The sequence below is a fragment of the Haemorhous mexicanus genome, chromosome 2, assembly GCF_027477595.1.
Source record: "Haemorhous mexicanus isolate bHaeMex1 chromosome 2, bHaeMex1.pri, whole genome shotgun sequence".
NCBI lineage: Eukaryota > Metazoa > Chordata > Aves > Passeriformes > Fringillidae > Haemorhous > Haemorhous mexicanus.
Genome location: NC_082342.1, coordinates 57,542,416 through 57,562,645, shown reverse-complemented (window position 1 = coordinate 57,562,645; position 20,230 = coordinate 57,542,416). Strand labels below are relative to the sequence as shown.

At 38.1% G+C, this 20,230-nt stretch overlaps 1 protein-coding gene across 2 annotated transcripts; it reads left to right on the top strand.

Moving 5' to 3' along the window:
• The first annotated feature begins 107 nt into the window (after positions 1-107).
• VPS36 (vacuolar protein sorting 36 homolog) lies at positions 108-19,809 on the top strand. 2 transcript variants are annotated; one of them, XM_059838960.1, is made up of 14 exons: positions 108-265; positions 2,044-2,112; positions 5,471-5,541; positions 6,600-6,714; positions 8,115-8,204; positions 9,280-9,366; positions 12,162-12,194; positions 12,313-12,390; positions 12,801-12,935; positions 13,826-13,891; positions 14,454-14,518; positions 14,970-15,054; positions 17,501-17,577; positions 17,661-19,809. In XM_059838960.1, exons 1-14 carry the CDS (start codon positions 170-172, stop codon positions 17,752-17,754), a joined length of 1,161 nt encoding a protein of 386 aa, XP_059694943.1. In that variant the 5' UTR covers positions 108-169; the 3' UTR covers positions 17,755-19,809. The 2 variants fall into 2 exon arrangements, with proteins under 2 accessions (XP_059694943.1, XP_059694942.1); XM_059838959.1 differs by having other exon boundaries at positions 13,757-13,891.
• Positions 19,810-20,230: the final 421 nt, after the last annotated feature.

The window sequence follows — 20,230 nt, the reverse complement described above, 5'->3', positions numbered from 1 at the left end:
CGGCCGCGGGGCTTGAACTGGCCAATGGCGGGCGGCGCTGCCCGCCCGCCGCTCCCCGGGGAGAACATGGCGGGCGGTCCCCGGGCCGCCGCTAGAGGGCGCGGGTCAGCCGCACACGGTCCCTGCACGCCCAGCGGCCGCGGCCCGGTGCGGGAGGGGAAGGGAGGCCATGGACAGGTTCTCGTGGACCACCGGGCTGCTGGAGCTGGGAGAGACGCTGGTGATCCAACAGCGTGGCGTGCGCCTCAGCGACGGGGAGGAGAAGGTGACGGGAGCTGGAGCCGCTCCGCGCGGGGCCTGGCGGCGCGGCCGGGGCGGGGAGGAGGGTAAAGGACGCGGCAGTGGGCCCCAGACAAGGGGGGTGGTAGGGCTGTGGGTGCGGGCCGTGTTGGGCCAGGGACGCGACACAAAGGCTGTGAAGGGCTTGGGCTGCAGGCGGAGCATCGATCGGGGGTGTGGGAGGACGTTCTGCGCCAGGGTCTGGCAGGGTTTGTCTCTGTGGGGAGATTAGGGCGGAGTTGCAGGCTTCGAGGGGCTGTGCTGGTCGACAGCAGCTGAACGTGAGCCAGCAGTGTGCTCTGGTAGCCAAGGCCAATGGCATTCTGGCCTGTATCAGCAATAATGTGGTAAGCAGGACCAGGGCAAGGATTGCCCCCTTGTAGTCAGCGCCGGTGAGGCCGCGCCCCGAATCCTGTGTTCAGTTCCGGGCCCCTTAGCTCAGGACAGACATGGAGGTGCTGGAGCGGATCCAGAGGAGGAGCTGGGGAAGGGTCCGGAGCACAGGTCGTAGGAAGAGCAGCTGAAGGGGCTGGGATTGTTTAGCCTGGAGGAGAGCAGGCTCTGGGGGGACTTTACTACTGTCTGCAGCTGCCTGAAAGAAGGGTGGAGCCAGCCCAGGCTCGGTCTTCTCTTCCAGGCAACAAGTGACAGAAAAAGAGGAAGTAGCCTTAAGCTGTGCTAGGGAAGGTTTAGGTTGGCCATTGCGAAGCATTTCTTGACAGAATGGGTTATTAGACATTGGAATGGACTGCCCTGGGAGGTGATGGAGTCACCGTCTGTGGAGCTCTTTAATGAAAGAACATGGTACTGAACATGGCACTTAAGGCCATGGTCTCGTTGACATGGGGATTTTGGGTCATAGGTTGGACCCGATGAACTCTGAGGGCTTTTCCAACTTAATTAATTCTGTAATTCTGTGAGAAAGGCCTTGGACAGTGTGTGTGACATGGGGTGAGGGTGGGGACCCCCACAGGGTGTGTGTAGGCAGTGTCACTCTGCTTGGGCTGTAGCTCTGGTGCAGAGCTGAGCTTTGGTGTGATACCTGGCATGATGCACAATTCACACTTGAGCCGTCCTGGGTGCTGACATACCCTCTCCTCTTTTCTGAGCCATGCTGCTTATTGCTTCACTTCACTGCGGGACTGAATCTTGGTCTCTCCATTTCTCTACGCCGTGGTAATTGCATGCCCTCACAAAAAGCTGTGAACACGTGCCTCCAATTTTACTAGTGGGATCTAATCTGCTAATGCAGATTTTCCAGGTACTGTTTGCTGTCTGATAAGTAAAGAGCTTTTCAACAGCAGCACAGATAGAAGTGATACTCCTGTGTGATAGGATGGAAGATTTCAGACTGTGTGCAGCATCTTTTCATTAGGTTGCTTTGCTTTTCTGCATAACTTCTACCTTCTTTGTCAGCATATAGTGAATGTTCCAAAGCCAATAGCCCTGTTTAAAATACATTTAAGAAATTTAGTATATCTTGCAGAGTATATGGAGGGAGGATCCCTCAGGATTTCCGGGGGGAAAGTTTTTACACTTGGAAAAGGAAGTTTGTGTTAATCCATCCAGTCCTTTTATACTATTTTTCTCCATTGTTTCCTAAATTTCATATATTTTGTTTTCTGGAAAAAGGGAGTGTTCTCAAAATACTGGCTTGTTAAATCTGATTGCTCTGTTGTGGTAAGGTGTAATGTTTCCAAGACCAGTATTTATGTAACTTACTGGTTCAGTGTGTTGTTGATCTGTTTTATTTTTCCTGTCCAGGTGAAATTCGATAGTGGAGTTTTACTGCTGAGCACACACAGACTGATCTGGAGGGATCAGAAGAATCATGTAAGTCCTACCATTGTCTCCTGTATGTCATTCAGTTGTAAATTTCATAGTCAACAACAAGTAGCATGCAATGAAAAGCCTGCGCATGGAGAGGGGATTATTCCTGCCTTTGTGTGTGTTTTGTTTTATGAGTATAGTCCACTTTTTGGCTCTCAGCAGAAAGAAGATTATGTAGAGTTCTTTCACCCAGTCCTGCTTAAATAAAATAATCATGCAGAGATGAGAAGGGATAGGAATGTATCCTATAAATTTTTGTTTCGACTGCACAGAAATAAAGGAGAAAAGAGACTGTTGTCATGCACTAAAAAACATTGATTTTGAAACTGAAGTTGAGTGTGTCAGGCAAATCATAATATGAAGTTCTCTCCTGTGCTCCTTGTCTAGGAAAACCTTTTCTTTCATGTTGGTTTCAAGTCCAAGTTCAAGCCCCACCATATATTGTGCTCCCACCGTACAGTCCCGGACCATGATTTGATAATAGGATGTGTTTGGTGGTGCTGTTGTTTTGCACACATCTTGCCCTCCCAGCTGCCTGTTCCTGCCATGAACTGTCCCTTCAAACAGCCAGAACATTTATTGTACTGCTGTGGACAGGTGGTCACAGGTTAAATGGCACTGCCAGAACTACAGTGTGATAACTGCATTAAAGCTGCTGAATGCTTTGTGTCATCAACCACAGCCTGGGAATGCAGGCCGGAAGTGGGAGAAAGAGACCACAAACACATAAAGCTCTAAGCGTAGACTGTGGCAATGGGCACGACTCCGCAGTTGCAATTGGAGAAGTCTTCCTCAGACCATGTTGGATCATGCTTGTTTTGGACACGATAATTGATAATTTTAACCCTGGGAGTCAAAGTTTAGACAGAGCACGTTCAGATAACAACTTTCCTAAAGCAAATTGTATTCCACTGGGCTTTTGTGCAAGGGCAGCTGAAGCACCTTTTACATTCAAAGGCTGATCCCTACCAAATATCACATCCTTGCTTCAAAGCAGGGAGCTACTAAGAGCACTCTGAAGGCAATGTCACCAAGGATGTTCTTTATTTGGCAGAGTAGTATGATTTTTTTCTTTAGGGATTGTTATTAGGAACTGTAGACCTATTTTTAATATACATTTTTTCAAATTGTTTAAAGAGCTGTTATGCATGGTGGGGTTGCTGTTACACAAGTTAGTGCTTGATTGTCCAGACCATGAGCTGCTCTGTATAAATTAACATGAGGCTTTTTTGCACAGCCATCACATTATAACATGAGATAACATGCTAAACTCTGTGTTCATCACTTTATACTTCTTCATCAGCATTGCTTCTTGAGAGCTGAGCATGTACTACAACAGCCACTGTGTCTAATCTTCTCACTTGGACTTTTTGTATGCTTGCAGTAACATTGAGCATTATGGCTTCATCAAGTCTTAGAACTGAAATCCAGAGGAAAACCTTGGAGAAGAAGAAAAATAATTTTATTTTAACTAATTTAACTCAGCAAAGATTCTGAAAAGCTCAGGCTTGATTAACAGAAGGGTCAGAAATGTGGCCCAGAGATGGGCAAAAATTACCCAGTTTTGACTGGGAGATGTAATTAACTTTGTTAGTGGGGTAAATAAAGCTGATTAATTTTCAGGCTGTCAGTGCTGAAACATGGGGAGCGTGGTGCCGTTTTGTTGTCTTGGTAAGCTGTTGTCTGAGCTCAGCTGTGGTTTACCATCAGACTTAAAACCTTAGCTAGCTCACCTAGGAAAAATTTGTACAGAGTCCCTTTCTTATTATGTCAGCAATGTATAGTACTTAATGTCATTACGTTAACATATCTTACAGAAACAGACAGCTGGGTCCTATAGCTGCTGTTTTTCATGCCATCTGCAGTTAAACAGTGTTTAAAAAAACAAGAAAAGGAATTCTGTAAAGTTCGTTACATAGCTAGATTTGTACAAATTTTTGAATTATAAAATCATGCATAATGTGATGAACAGGAGGTATTGGAAAACAAAATTCAAATAAACACACAGTTTATTTAACACATTTTTGGTTTTGTGTCCCTTCCTATAGCATCTCACATCAGGAAAGGGTGATTCTAAGTCTTTGTACTTAAAATTTGCTCATACCTTTCTATCTTGGAACTAAATGAATCAGTCACTTTGACAATGCATATACTATGTATAGTTGAACTCTTTTTGTCATTTTCAAAACATTTTTTTAACAGACGTATCATCTTGCCTATCTTTTAAAGTGTCCAGAAGTTTGTGGCTGTTTTACAAACATTACCTGTTTGTAATGGCTTTAGAAACTGGAGTAATAGAAGAGCCTAGATAGCTTGCATTAAGAGTTTTTAGAAAAGGAAGTACAACCCAGGTTTTTGCCCAATAAGAGATTTACTTATTAGTTGGAGTTCCTGCATGTATACTTCCCTGCTCTCAAATGTAATGGGTATTTAATTACTCCATACAAAGAGGAACAGTTTTGGTAGTAGGGATTGAGAGGGCCCTGTAACAGTGTCTATTGTAAGGTGGTGCTAGAAGTGGCAGGTGGAAGAGAGAAGTTCAGAGAGGGAATGCAACCTGGGTTTCCTGCATTCTGTGTGACCGTGTCACTCACTAAGGTGTTGTGTGGGAGATGATGTTCTTCAGAGGATGTTCACCAAAACAAGACCAGGCACCTTAATAGATGTTTTGAATCATTCCCATAGCAACTTCTGTCTCAAATGCAAGTGGAAAGAGTTTAGCCTGGGATAGGTTAGTTTCCAACAGATGGATACAGCCTTGTTTCTTGCTCTTTGTTTGGTTTAAAGCACAGTCCAATAAATGTGTGGTGAGATGCATTAACTGCTGGATTAAGCACTCCTTCACTGTAGGATGAAAAAATTCCTATTGCATTCAGATAATAGTGTAGATTTTATATATTCAGCATTTAAAAAGAATGGTGGGTTTGGATATTTTGGATTTTTTTTTTAGCTCCCAAAGTAACATCAGTGCAAAAATGTCAAGAACGCATGAATATTGTACACCTGCAGAGATGAGGTGCAGTAGTGTGCAAATTTTAGTCTTTAAATTTTGACCTGAGATCTAAAGATTTGATAAATTTCATAGTCCCTTCTATGAATCTAGCTTGAGGTTTTTAAACTTGACACATTAATATTTAAGTTTGTTGAGGTTTTTTAATTAAAAAAGTTTTTTTTTTTTTCCTTTTTCTACATATATTTCAATGTAATACAATGTTTCTTCTGCTACCATCATATTTCACAAAGAGTGCTTCAGGCAGCACCTGTAAATATCCATACTGTGACATGGAGAAAGAGAACACTTGGATTTAGAGAGTGAATAGACAGGATATGGTTTAATTCACCTGTGTTTGTCGTGTTGCAGGAGTGCTGCATTGCTGTACCTCTGTCTCAGATTGTATTTATTGAAGAGCAAGCAGCTGGGATAGGAAAGAGGTATGGCCATCCTCATTGTCTTTTTCAGATGGATCCTTTCACATGCATGTTATGTGAGGTACCCAACATTATAGATTAATCCATGATAGGTTCTGTTTTCAGTCTTAAATTTCCATACTGACAGTCACAAGGACCACTGAGGTCAAATGTGTAAGAGAGTCATGACTAATGTGATTTGTTAACTAACTGTCTTGTAATCACTACTGATGATTTTAGAGGTCCTTTCTGACATAAATGATTCTATGATTTTAAGTTTCTAAAGAGAGAAAGAATTTTGGCTGAAGAAATATATACACAATTAACATCTGCTTGCAGCCTACAGTCAGATTGGCAAGGTAATATGCTGAAGGTATTCAGAAGAAATCAGTTCATTCACTAATGCTGGAGAAGTACGTAAAGGCTAATGCAAAGATTATCAGTAAAATGACATGGGAAGGGAGGACTTGCAGTCATGTTGTCATAGCAGTCTGTTAATTTTCCTAAAATCATGCTCTCCCAAGGTTTGTTTTGGTAGTAGGTGTCCTTTTAGACTGTTGTTTTCATGCATGTTGGTTTTGAATGTTGGTTTTGGATAAGTTCACACACAGTGTCCATGAATGACATATAGAAGTCAAATAGGTTACACATAATATTGACACCTTTTGTTTTCCTGTGTCAAAGTTAGCTTTGACACAGGAAAACATATTTTGGCTTTTGAGCTGCAATAACTAATGCCAAATTAAATTACAACTTGGTAGTCAGTTTTTATCCTAGCTAAAAGGTTTTTTGGAAATTATTGCTCAAAATTTTAACATTTGTTATGTTCATTTGTAAAGAATTGATGGTAGGTACATTTTAAATTTGTAAAATGTTTCTGCTTTAGAGGCTGCTGTAATCTTTATGCAAGATCTACTTCATCAAAATATTTTAAATGTTGATGCATAAATATAAAGCATTCTTTGATGTTCTTTAGCTCTTATGTGAGATAGTTAATAGAGATTTTGATGAAATGGTTAATTTTGATGCAGAAATAGTTTATTTAAATATTACAGAAATATCTTCTCTTTCCTTTTCCGTAGTGCCAAAATAGTAGTTCATCTTCATCCTGCTTCTTCAAACAAAGAGCCTGGTCCATTCCAAAGCAGCAAATATTCCTACGTTAAGCTTTCTTTCAAAGAACATGGGCAGATTGAGGTAAGTCTTGTACCATGGATGCCAAGCACAATCAGGTCTTTGGACATGCTTTTCTCCTCTTGCTGTGTTAGTGATAATTTCCAGTGATCTTTCCATGTTTACTTTTGAGGTGGAGCTTTTTCAATATATCCTTTTGGGAGACAAACACTATGAGCCTCCCATGTACTAGACTTTCATTAAATAATGCAAATAGAGTTCCATAAATGTCAAGAGGCATTGCTAGGCTAGTCCTTATTTTAGGGTGTTTATTATAATCTTATATTTCCTTTGTTAATCTACTAAATTGAATATGGGATTTTCCTAAATGACATCTCTGAAATCTGTTAAATGTTTAACAGTAAAAGATATTTCTTTGTACCTAACCCTCTATTAAACAGGCATCAGACAACTTATTCCTAATTTTCTCTCTAATTTTATTGCTGAACAACTTTTCTTGCCTCAGAACTTTTGTTCATTTTACACTGTATAATTTTTTTTAACCTATACCAAATCTCAAAGGCTTTTGAGCATTCTAAGAAAAATGTAATATATTCTTAAAAGAAGGCTCATCCTAAAAACCTAAGAAATTGCACTCTGTAAAGAAATTTCACAGTGGAAAATCCTCAATTGACAAGACTGAGAACTTTAACTTTGTGCTGTGGAAAAAGTTGTACCCGTTCACTGCAGAAAATAAGATTTGCAAATCAAATTATTTAGAAATGTCTTAAAAATGCATGTGCTTGATCAGACTCACTTTCATTCCTTGTGAACAGTTTTCAGATTATGATGATTGTAGGTTTATGCATAGTATGTCTGTTTTTCGCAATCATAATAATATTTATTTTAATGTTGTGTCTGAAAATCAAACTTACTCTGCTTACTGATTGCCTAGCACATCAATTAAACCCCAGCCTTTCTTCATGACTTCAGAATGATTTTCTGTGAACCTGAGCAATGAAAACGGTGGAATAGATTTTCTTTCTGGATATTGGTCAGTGGGACACACTTAGTGTTTACTAATGCCACCTTCTGGTATTAGCAATAAACAAATTGGTGTAATTGATCTCTGTGGTTGTTTTATAATGTTGAATTAGAAGATCAATAGCAATTGGATTGCTCTGCTTTCCTTCCTTTAAAAACATGCCTTTGAGTATACCTCAATATTTAACATGGTTTGGGACTTTTTGAATATCTGAAGAAATATTTTACAGTGGAAGTACTTAGTGACTGCATGGCTCCTCTTCTAATGTGAATGCTTTTGAAGACTGGACATTAAGAATTTCAATATAATGAGTTGTGTAGGTGTTATCATGTTTTGTCTCCATATGTTGTGAACTTTATTTCATCACCAAGATGCTAAAAATACACAGAGGTACTCTGCAGTTCATGAAATGTCTGTTGTCACTGTTTAATGTTTGCAGTTCTACAGACGATTATCAGAAGAAATCACACAAAGGAGATGGGAGAGCATGCCCACTGGTCAGGCCATGCAAGTTAACAAGGATTCACAGGTATGTGCAGAGCTTGTGAGCAGGATCTGTGTGTGATCTCTTACTGCCACTTCTTGCCACCCCCATATAACACATCCAGCTTGTGACTCTAGCCAACATCATGGGCATGTGCAGGAATTCAGCTTTAGTTTGCCTGTTTTTTCACTGTCATAAATTAGTTTGTCCTTTGCATTTTTCAGCTGATAGAACACAGTAGCCTCTCTTTCTTGAGCATGCTTAGATAATGAGCTCCTTTTTTTTGTTTGTTTTAGTTAGACACAAGCACACATAATTGTGAAAATACAGTATTTATTTGCATGTACTTTTATTCAGCATGTGAGGTCCAATGAAGCTGGAATTTTTTTTTTCTCTTTATTGTGATTCCTGGTTTACTTTTTTATGGCTGGAAGTCAAATATATAACATGTGACTTTTATATAACTCTTTGAAACTGATATATGTTTGATTTGAATGTGTATTCTAAATGGACAGTTGTTAGGGAGAATGTCATATGTTAGATAAGGTTTATCTGCCTACATACTTCTAATTTATTAATGCTTTCTAGAAAGGTACCAACCTTTCTAGAACACATTTGGCATCTGGTAAAAGTTTCACCATCACTCACATTCTAATACCTCTGAGGAAGGTAAATTAGACTGTACTTAGCATTGTGTTTCTATGTTTCTCTTTCTTCAGGCTGGATTTCTTGAAATAATACGCTCTGGCATTTTCGCAGCTCTAGTATGGATGTTCACATGGACTTGAGAGGCTAGAATTGAGATGAGCTGGAATACTTAGTCTGGATATTAAGCCATATTAATAGCTTCAAATACACTATCAATATCATTACTTGTCTAAAATTCATACATGGTTCGCATTTCTTATTTTTTGACAGTGGTTTGAAAATTACTGTTAAGAAATGCATGAAATATTGTATGAATGACTATGAATGATATCTGCTGTTTGGGGGAATATTTCTAGTCCTCTAATTTTCACAGTGAGGCAAATGAGAAGACTTAGCATTTCCTATTTTGACTCTTTCCTTGTTTCTTTTTTTTTTTTTTTTTTTTTTTTTTTTTTTTTTTTTTTTTTTTTAGGCAGGAAGAATAAGGGCTGTAGGAATTGTAGGTATTGAAAGGAAATTAGAAGAAAAAAGAAAAGAGACTGACAAAAACATTTCCGAGGTAGGTACTTTTGAAGTTTCAAGGTCAACCACCTGCCTGAACTATTTACATTCATTCACACTTTCTTTTAGGGACAGCTGAGACTATTTACTGTTTTTGTTGAGAAGTCTGAATTGATTAAGAGTGTACAGTGTACAGTTGTTTATTTCATTTAACTTGCTTACCAATAAATGTAAAGGTACTTCATTTAAACAATTCCTTTCAAGAAGATTGTTCTTTGAAACTAAGTGTGTATTTATTAAACTAATTTTGGTTTTAATTAAAAATTTAATATATATTAAGCAGAATACTTGCTGATCCGAGTGTCTGCACATAACTGTGATGAAGCTAGATTTTCCTCTTACAGCCAGGTTTTTAGATGTTACATTTAGGCTTATAATTACAGTAAAATGATTTGCAGTCCAGGCATCAACAAGATATTATAAGTACTTTGCAAAATACCTGGCCTAGATGGAGACCATTCTTTTCCACAGAACCAACACAATAGTTGAATTCCAGATATCAATACTAATGGACAGCGGAGGCATTTAATTTCTTCATATATACCTGAGAGCAATACCTTCAAAAATAGTCTGATTCTGTCTTGGTAGTAGAGATTGATACAAAAGTGCTCATAAACTACATGCAGCAGACTTGTTCTTGTGTTCTATGGGATTCAGTGTTCCACAAGAAAAAGGCATGCCCTACTCAAATACTTAAGAAAATTTAAGTGCCTTTGCAGGCCACTTGCTGTTTCAGATACTGGGAGCATTAAACTTTCTTGGTTTCTGTCTGTGAGGAATGTACTGAATGAAGTTTTGTGTGTAGTTCAAAAGGTATTGTGGTTACATGCGTGGGTGTATAGTTCAAAAGGCATTGTCTGCATATTTTTTCCTTTAGTAACTTTGTCAGAGAGTAAAAGAAATCCATTTATACATGTTGTGTGAGCAGAGGAAAACCATGACTTGTAAAATCCTGCCTTCTTCCAGCTTTAAATGTTATAAATGACTTAATTTAAAAAATGGTGCCCTGGCTTCCAGGAAAAGGCTTCCTGCATCTGCTGTTCAGTGCTGATAAGAATCCAGTTCTTTAGTCTTTTGTTTATCTGAGGAAGTTCCTGTTAGGTGTGTGCACATTCCCCTTTGTTTCCAGGCCTGCCCTGGGTGAGTCAGGCAGAGGAGGAGTTAGACACAGCATACTGTTTATTTAGCTAAATCAGGGGTTCTTTTGATGAATGTTGTTTTCATGCAGGTATGGAGATTAGAAATAAGCTGGGAAAAGCCCTGTCAGAAAACTTATTGTTGATATCATATACAAGTAGAGTAGCAGGACTTTGATTTACACTAGAGATTGGGAAATCTATTGTAAATTATTCAGTTTGCAGATTAGGGAGTAAGAAGAAGTATTCCAATAGAAGCTTTTGTTTTCTTAGTGATAAATTATTGTTATACAGTGACATATTTTCTTTTCTCCCTGTGGACCACCTAATTTTGGATATTTAATTCAGGTACCAAGTGTTAGGGGGCTAAATTTGTCCAGTCAGTGGAGAAACACTGGCACTATCAGGAGGTGAAAAGCAAACCCTGTCTCCTTCTAGAGGCATCTCCTTTTGTTCTTTGCACGTTGAAACTCTGACCAATAAGCTTCTACATAAGACACCTAAAAGTATATGGGAACAATGGGATCTTCCTGCAAAAAGACTGCAAAAGTGTGTCTTCCTAGTGGGGGATTAGTCAGAGTAAGGCAGAAATGACGTAGAGGCAGTGGCTAGGAGCTGTAGGCAAGATGTCTCTCTGGCCATTTGGCAGTGTAACTGAATCTTCTTTACTTGCGGCTGGAGGGCTTTGGTACTGCTGTCAGGCAAACTTTACATGAAGAGGTTCAGGAATTTTTCTCATACCGAAAAAAGGTTGTTTGAAAAGGTTGATCATCTGGACATGTTGTCATGTATTTGAGAGCAGTGAGGAGGCTGAATGAATGTGTGTTGATGAGGGTAGGAGAAAAGAGAGTTGTTTTTTAATATAGTTGCATTAATGGAGTTGCTAGCTCTCTTTTTTTTTTTAACATGATTTTTTCTAATGCTAGTTTATCATTACTAAAAGTTTGGAATTTCAGTATACATTCAGCTGTTTTTAAAGTATGATTTATTTAAGCCTAAAACCCCTTTTTGGGTTGTTGTAGAGTTCTTGTATTTGAGACCATAGCATTTTATTGGAGTATTTAAATGAAGAGATGTTGCCACACATTGCAGAGGTTTTGTCCCTCAGATATCCTCTTTCTTGCTCATTTGAAATGAGTGTTTCTTACTAATTAAGTAACACTCACTGATTAAATGAAAATTGTCTTGTCAGGAGCAGTACATCTGTAGCTTTACAGCTGTCTTGCAGCTGGCCAGAAACAACAGATCTCCTTGAGAGAGGGTTAAATAGGAATAAAACCTACCTAACATCACCACCCAGAAACCTTCCCCCACCTTCCAGAGAACATAATAAACTTGGACAGTTTAATCTTTTCTTGGACTCAGTATTTCATTGTCCCTTCCTATCACATGGACATCATAAATTGTACCAAAATTCTGTTAATGTACTGGAAAAGGATGTGGTTGTTTGATTCTCTTCTTCATTCTTTGTTATTTATTTTAATTATAAGACATGCTGTAAAACAGTTGTATCAACAAATAAGGTATGGTATCTCATATTGTAACATACTCATCTAAAGGGGTAGCAGCTTGGGTAGGTGGACAAAGGCATCTCCCTGTGTCCATAAAACTGAATGGTTTAATTATACTGATCTGCATTGTCTCCTTTTCATTTCAGGCTTTTGAGGACCTTAGCAAACTAATGGAGAAGGTATGGATGAATGGCACGTGTCACTTGGCCAAGTAGACTTATGCTTGTTTTCTCAGTTTTAAGCACACTTTTTTCTCTTGTTCTGAAAGTTGACTTATCTGTGTATGTTTCTTGATAGGCTAAGGAAATGGTGGAATTATCCAAGTCAATAGCCAACAAGATTAAAGAAAAACAAGGTGACATCACTGAGGATGAGGTAAATTAATTCCGTTTTTAAATTCTACAGAAATGTTCCTATGAAAAGCAAAATGCTGTTTAATAATGCAGTGTTAATAAAAACCCTTGCTGGCTGGTTTTGTTGTTTAGTCCCTTATACTTGGTATAGAGTTTACTTGCTTGGTGTTGATTTTTCTTTAAACTCTTTTTAAAAGCAATGATTTTATTGCTTTTATATACATTTTTCTATTTTTTTTTTACCTGTGCTGATCAAAAATACATGGTACAAAGTTTTTCTTTCTCTTTGCCTAGTAATTAACTTTATTGGTAATAAACTGAGGGATTTATTCACCAAAACATTGTTATAGTAATAAATCAAAGATTTTTAAAAACCAGAATCACTCATTAGCTGCTGTACTTTTAAATTTATTTGTTTGTTTGCTTGTTCAGACCATTAGGTTCAAGTCCTACCTACTGAGTATGGGTATAGCTAATCCAGTTACGAGGGAAACATATGGATCTGGTACACAGTACCACATGCAACTGGCAAAGCAACTGGCTGGAATCCTGCAGACACCCTTAGAGGTAAAGCACCACATCTTGCACCAGCATTTTCCATGTGTTGCTGAATTTTGATCTAAGAGTGTTTTGGCTGTAGTAGTCTGCCCCATTTTAAAGCAGATTTAGCAGCACAGCCTCCTATTCAATGTTAATGGAAGGAATATATATTGCCTTTTTGAATAAAAAAATTCAGTACGAATTTTTCTTAGGACTAATGGCATCAACTTTTGATTTGCAAAATGTTGATGAGATTTAGAAAATTATTCAAGTGGTCTTTCTTCTATTTGAACAGTCCTGTATTTATCTCTTACTGCTGAATATTTCTTTTTTTTAAAGAGTGACACTGACTGAAAATAAAAGTAATGAGTCTTTTTAAACTGCTTAAAATTTATATATTTTGCAAATATGGACAGAATTATTAAGTAGATTACCAGTCCATAGTAATATCTCCTATTTTAATTTAAGCTATTACAGATTACAGGTTTCTCACCAAAAAGTTAAATTTTTTAAATTTTAAAATTTCATATTGCAACTTATAAGGCTGTGTTCTTCCTAAGAAGCATACAAACTACAGTATTTTTATGAAAGGCATGTGCCACCTACTGTGATCAGAATGGAAAACTGAGTTTTTCTGAAAAGTAAAAATGGTAAATTGATTGATAGATTTAATATATTGAAATTCCTTGTTCCTGTGATTTCTTCTCTGGTTTAAAATCAAAGTAATTCACAGTCCTTGGGTGTAGTGTCACTATTTTGCATGTTAAATGATTAGGTACAACTTACCTCTTTAGTTTTTTCCCAGTAGAGCCCGTCATTTAGCCCCTCTCTTTTACCTGTTTAATCAGCCACCTGCAGGTAGAGATTATGAGGTTCCTGGGCTGTTTCTCTCACCAGTCTTGTGCTCGTTAACACAGGAGCAAGGGGGGATCATGTCTCTGACAGAAGTGTACTGCCTGGTGAATCGTGCCCGAGGGCTAGAGGTGAGACACTGCTCTGGGTCAGAGTGTTACAGCAGGACTTCAGTCATAAGGACATTAAAGGGTAAAAAGGTTCCCTACCAATTGCTCATTCTACTTGTCTACAACACAATGTGATCAGCTCTTCATTGAAATTAGAGGGGTTTTATGTTTCTCCTTCTCATTTTTCCTTATAATACTTACGTGTCCTTTACAAGTAGTAATAACATATGCTGCTTTTTATGATACCATGTTAAAGGGAAAATCCATACTTACCTGGAAACAAAACTTAAAGGTCAGAGACTACTAAAGAATGGTGAATGTTCTGGGAAATTTTTTTTAACAGAATACAGCAATTCTTTCTATAAACAAGGCAAGGAAGATTATTATAGAATACATAATAAGGGAACAGAAAGGAGCATAGAAGCCAAGAAAATAGACTGCACAATAGAAAGGAAAAAGAATTAACAATAAGCGTAGCCTGGTGTATTTTGTAGCTTCAGCTACTAAAACTTTATTTGTTTTGATGTCATGCTATACACCTGAAGTGCAAACTGTGAATAAATATGTTTTACTATTTTAATAGCTGCTGTCACCAGAAGATTTAGTAAATGCCTGTAAAATGCTGGAATCACTGAAATTACCACTAAGGTAAGAGCTTTATGGATTTGTTTATAAAGCATGGCACTCACAGGTCAGACCATGATGATTTAATTTTTGCTTGAAGTAGAATTTTTTTGTGGTTGTTGTGGATATTTTAACTAAGTCATTATTTGCTCAAAGGATGCTGCTGTATGCACCAACATCCACTCAACATGAAAACATAAATTTTTAGCTAGGAAGATGTTATTTTTTTTTACTTAGAATTTTTTCAGACTGGAAAAGGGTTTAACCAAGACCAGACATATGCCCTGCTTTTTTCTGTCTCTTCAGATTTTGCATATGCTGTTAAGCTTAAGTTCATCTTAGAGAGCTTGCTTGGGTTTGGGGGGATTTTTTCCCTTTTTGTAAAGTGGTTATAGCTGTGGATGCATTAGAAACGTGACCGTAAGCGATGTGCACAAGGTTTTTACTTACTTTGCCTCTCTTTTTTTGATTTTAGGCTTCGGATATTTGATAGTGGTGTGATGGTGATTGAACTTCAGTCTCATAACGAAGAGGAAATGGTAGCTGCTGCTTTAGAGACAGTAAGTGTACTTCATTTCCTTCAGTGTTCTGACCATGCTAGGGAAATTTAAACACATTAGGTAAAAATCCTGAGGTATGGGATTTCCTCTTGAGGTTTCAAAGTACAAAGCATTCCACTTTGTATCTTCTAAAAGAAATATTTAAATAGCACTTCTCAACTTCAAAGTTCTGTGCAGGCAATAATCTTAGTCATTACTTTCTCTTTAAGGAATAAATCACTTTTCTATCTCTTTTCAAACTTCATTAACCTTCAGCCTTCCTCCAAATCTTTTCCACTGTAGACTGAAATTCATGGCATTTATTGAGCACCTAATTTAACAGAAGTGGACTTCAGACACTGTACTGCTTGAAGGCAGTGGAAACAGCTTTTAAATGTTGATATAGGTAGTTGTTTGGTTTGGGTTTGTTTCATAGAGCAGTACCTTGTATGTGTACCAAGTTTGCTGCTGTGAAGAGCACTCAGTGGGAGAGTAGTGTGTATAGAATTAAGCCAGCTTCATCAGGGAAAATAATAGTATGAATTGCTCAGTGTCATAAACCATTGTGGTCATGCTGCCTCTGGACACTTTACAGTCCTGTTATCCCATTATTTGTTACATTTTTCCATTTCTTTCTGAGTGGAATGTAATTTTTTGATTTTCATACATTTGAGAAAAGGCTGATCCAATGTGTCCTAAGTTAAACATCAAAGTCAAAGAGGGGGCAGACGAGAAAAAGAGCTATCACAGACACCTCACTTGATGCAAGGTAGACTGCTCAGTGTGTTTTGCATGATTGTCACCATAAAGCTTTTGCTCATCAGAAAGACTTTTAGATGAGAGGAATAGATAAGAGAAATGTTTACAGTGATTTCCATTCTAAATCAACAACATTAAAATGCTTAAATTTTTCAGTATACGTTAATATTTTCAGTTTATTTTCTTAAATGTGTAGAAAAATACCAGAACCATTTTAGGGCTTTTTTTCTGATTATTTTTGGTTTTTAATGATTTTTTTTGTCTTCAGTAAGAGTGCTTATGTCTTTGAAAAGAAAGGAAAAACCCTTCTTGATAACAAAGAAAGTCAACTGCAAAAAGTAGTAGATGGTGGATTTATTACCAAGGTGCCTTTTTTCTGTTATTTTCATAATATGAAACTTTGGCTCCATAGAAGAATGGAAGAGAGAGGCTTCAACAGAGGAAGACTAGCTTGTATGGAAAAGGGAAGATGAGATCAGATTGTGGCCAAAAGCACCCATACTTCAATGTTACTGCACATGATGCATTAAGTTCTGAGAAGTGAAAGGAAGCCATAGGGTTTCAGGCAGGAGAGAGATGTGGTTTTGAATGGCTGGTGAAGACAGGAAATAACACGGACATCAAAGGAATCCGACATCACCCTTGATGAGCATAGTGGTTTGGGGAGGAAAGATAATTAATCACCAGTTGTATAGCTGACGTCCATTACTCAGATTTGATCTCTTAGCCTCCAAAAATCTCATGCTAGGACTGATTTAATCTGAGTTTCTGTAAAAGGACTGCTGCTGAGAATGATGCAGAATAGACCCCTCCCCACCCAGTTATGTGGGAAGCAGGAAATGGCAACTACATCCGGATTTACAACTTTGCTTGAATCTAAAGCAATGGAGAAATGGAAAGATAATTAATTTTTAGGGAATAAAACATGTTTATCTGGGAAATTCAAGGCAATAATTAATCTAGACTTCATATGTAGTATTTATATGGTATTTTGAACATCCACATGTCCAATGTGAATGAGAAGGCTTAATTTTATTAAATAGCATGGTTGAGACAAAAGGGCCAAAGTTTTGAGTCCCAAGAGTGAACCTGTCTTTTGCGTCAGCCGAATGTGATGGTGGCTTTTAGTTACTCCTCTAGTATGCCATAATGTCATGTGAAGTACTAAGATTTGGGGATTTTCCTGTAGGCAGTGAGTGTACTTTAAATGCCATAAAACTCAAATTCTTCTCTTCCACCTGAGATGACATATTTCTACATTGATGAGCTGCTCTGAACAGGTCTTTTATTTCCTCTAGGCTTCAGTCTTTGCAGAATCACTTAGAATAGTTCTGCTGTGTAAATACTGATGGACACTGTATTCTGCTGTCTGAGCTATTCTAATTTTTCAGTTAATTTGATTCCAAGGCATCTTTTAAAAAAAAATCCAAAGGAATGGGTACTATATGATTTTTTAACAGATTTAACTATTTTCTCTCTTGCTTTTTTATACTTAGCAATTTTCCCAGGACACAGAAGAGATTAATTAATTTTTAGGGGAAATACTCATAACTAGTTGTACTTTTAAAAAAGCAAACAAATTAGTTCTTTTCTTAAGGGATTTGTTACCAATTTATCACTTCACAAGGCTAGACGTGGTTCAGTAGCTGAAAGAACTTTGTTCTTCTAATGCCATGGTTTGTTTATTTGTGTATTTGTTTTTTGATAGGTATCTGAAAAGGGTTCTCTCACAGCTGATGAGTTTGCTAAGCTGGTGGGGATGTCTGTTCTCTTAGCCAAAGAAAGGTAGGTAATAATTGTTGTGTTTAATACTTTAGTTATCATGTTGTCCTCAAGTAATACAGGACATCTTCTTTTGCTTTCTCTAGGCTGCTTCTTGCTGAAAAGATGGGCCATCTTTGCAGAGATGATTCAGTGGAAGGCTTGAGATTCTACCCAAATTTATTTCTGACACAAAGCTAATACTATTTGTGTACAATTTGTTATGTAATAATTGAACAAGAGAGCAGAATCCTTCCAAGAACTGACTTTAAAATTCTTATTTCGTTAGTCAACTGCAAAAGACATGAACATTGCAATGCGCTTTTACAGTTCTCAGGTATTTCAAGTGCTGAATCGTCTTACATGGAACTGCAAGGAAATAGAAATCACAGAGTCAGAAGCATGTCTGTCGTCTCAAGACAACTCACTCATTTTCCAAGTTTTATTTGATGTGCTGTGTAGTTTCTCCTTTCAAGAGAAGATTCCACACCAGTGAAAGTGGAGAGAATATCGCTCTAGAGTGCTGTGAGGGTCAGCACCCAGAAGCCAGGTTACTGCATACTCCAATTCCAGTTTGCTTATGTCTGAAGCAACAAAGCCGACAGATGTATCCACAGTGATAAGAAACTGGTGTGTACTGAGGTATAAGGAACAAACTAGCGTAGAATAACCCCTACTCCCAGTTTTCTGAACAGTTTTCTAAGGGAGGATCTTGGGGTTCTAGAATTTGAGACAGAAAGAACCTGCTGCAAGAGAGATTACTATATGTCAGGCGAATCTAGAAATTACCGTGTTTATTTGGTTGTGTCTTACACTAAAATCTCAGCTAGAAGCATTGTTAGTACAGACTTCCTCCCTTTTCTTTCCTTGCCATCTTCCTTCCTGTCCATTTATGTTGCACTTTGGGTGCCCCTTCTCTGTCCTTTCTGTAGCAGAGTGGAGCAGTCTCCTGTCACTTTACCAGACTCTGTGCTTTAATGTGCTTGTGTTTTATCTTGTACTTCTAACAAAAGATCATTTGTTTGTTTCATCAGCCTATTACATGTTTTGGGGAAACAGTTCATTTGCTTACCTCTCATATGTGAAAATTAATATGTTTTCTATATTGAAGGGAGGAAGAAGACTATCACCCTGTGTTTAATAATCACAAGGTATCATTGTTTGGTATTCTTCACCCTGTGTTCACACTGAATGCAATATGATAGCCTCGGTTTTCATAACTCCAGTGGAGTTGCTACACTACTTGAACATCTGTCATGATAAAAACAGTTAAGTGGATGTTTATGATCCACATTACCTGAATTTTTGGCATTTTGAAATGACTATTTTTAATAAATGAAGTTAATTTAAGGTATGGGCAAGGACATCAGACAGATTACTACACTGTGGTTGTGATGGCCAGATCAATATTACAAGAAAGGACAAAAAGGCTTTTAATATGAGCCTGAAGATATTTTCAGAACTATTTCAGTGTTACCATAGCATGAGTTAAGACATGAGTTAAGACTCTACCAATAGTTCAGTGCAGAGATTCCTACAGTGATCCTGCCTGTGGCTTGTAGGATGTTCTTTATATCCAGGGGATTGCATTCTCTTACTCTTGTCACAAGCAAACTTTCATGCAGTGCTTTCTTTAAGGCAGCTTTCCTCTGCTCCACGAGGGTGCTAAAACTTACCTCTTTGACATGGCTGAAGGACCCAGTTCCACACTATTATTACAGTGTTAGTCACCTGGTGTCATCTCTTCAGGAGCCTTACAGCTTGCTGCTTTCCTTCATCCTCCCCACAACCCGAAGGAGAGATCCATGCCAAGTACACTGAGCACCACATATCTAAGGAGGGGCTGAAAAGTGAGAAATTTGGAAGCAAAAAGCTGTTTTGTGACAACTGTCTCTTTTGCCCAATAAAAGCCTGTCATGGAAGGCCGGTGGTTTGTGGGCCTGAACCTCTCCCCACAAGGGGGCACGTCATGTGCAGGAAGAACAAAACCTGAGAGGAAATGCCAAGTGTAAACTGCCAGCCTCTGTTCCTCCAACCCTGAGTGTTTCATTATCTTACTTAAGCAATAATAATACAGCCTATTTAGAATAATGGTACCTTCTCAAACTTTTCTTTTCCAAGACTTTTTCCTTGAATTTGTTTTTCCTCCAGACAAAAAGGCTATAGGGTAAATTGTGTTGCTGGTTTAGAATTTGAACAGACACATGAGAAAATGGCTACTAGAAAGTAAGAAAAATTAAAACATTTTCTTAAATAGATTGTTCTGTTGAGTTTTTTTTTTCCTTCCAAATGTTTTAAATGCTTTAAAATGCTTTAAACATTAAAATCTTGTGGTTCCACAGGGCAGGTTTTTGAAGCACTTCATATTTTTACTGCCTCACTTTGTAACTAAAAGGGTTCAATATAGTTTTGATTTAAAGGGCAGAATTAAATGTAATTAGAAGGCCTTTCTTGTGTTGCTGAGTAGCCTGTTACCCATCCCAGCCAGAACAGTCAAACTAGGTGTCTACACAAGCCCTGCTTTCATGAGATCATAGTAATTTTATACAGAAGGTACATATATGAACCTTTCCTGTTTTGATTATTCCTAGGATATTTGTATCATGATATATGACCATTTTGCCAGGGCTGCCTACACAAACAGTACTTGTCTTTTATGGAGCAGTCTTAAATGATG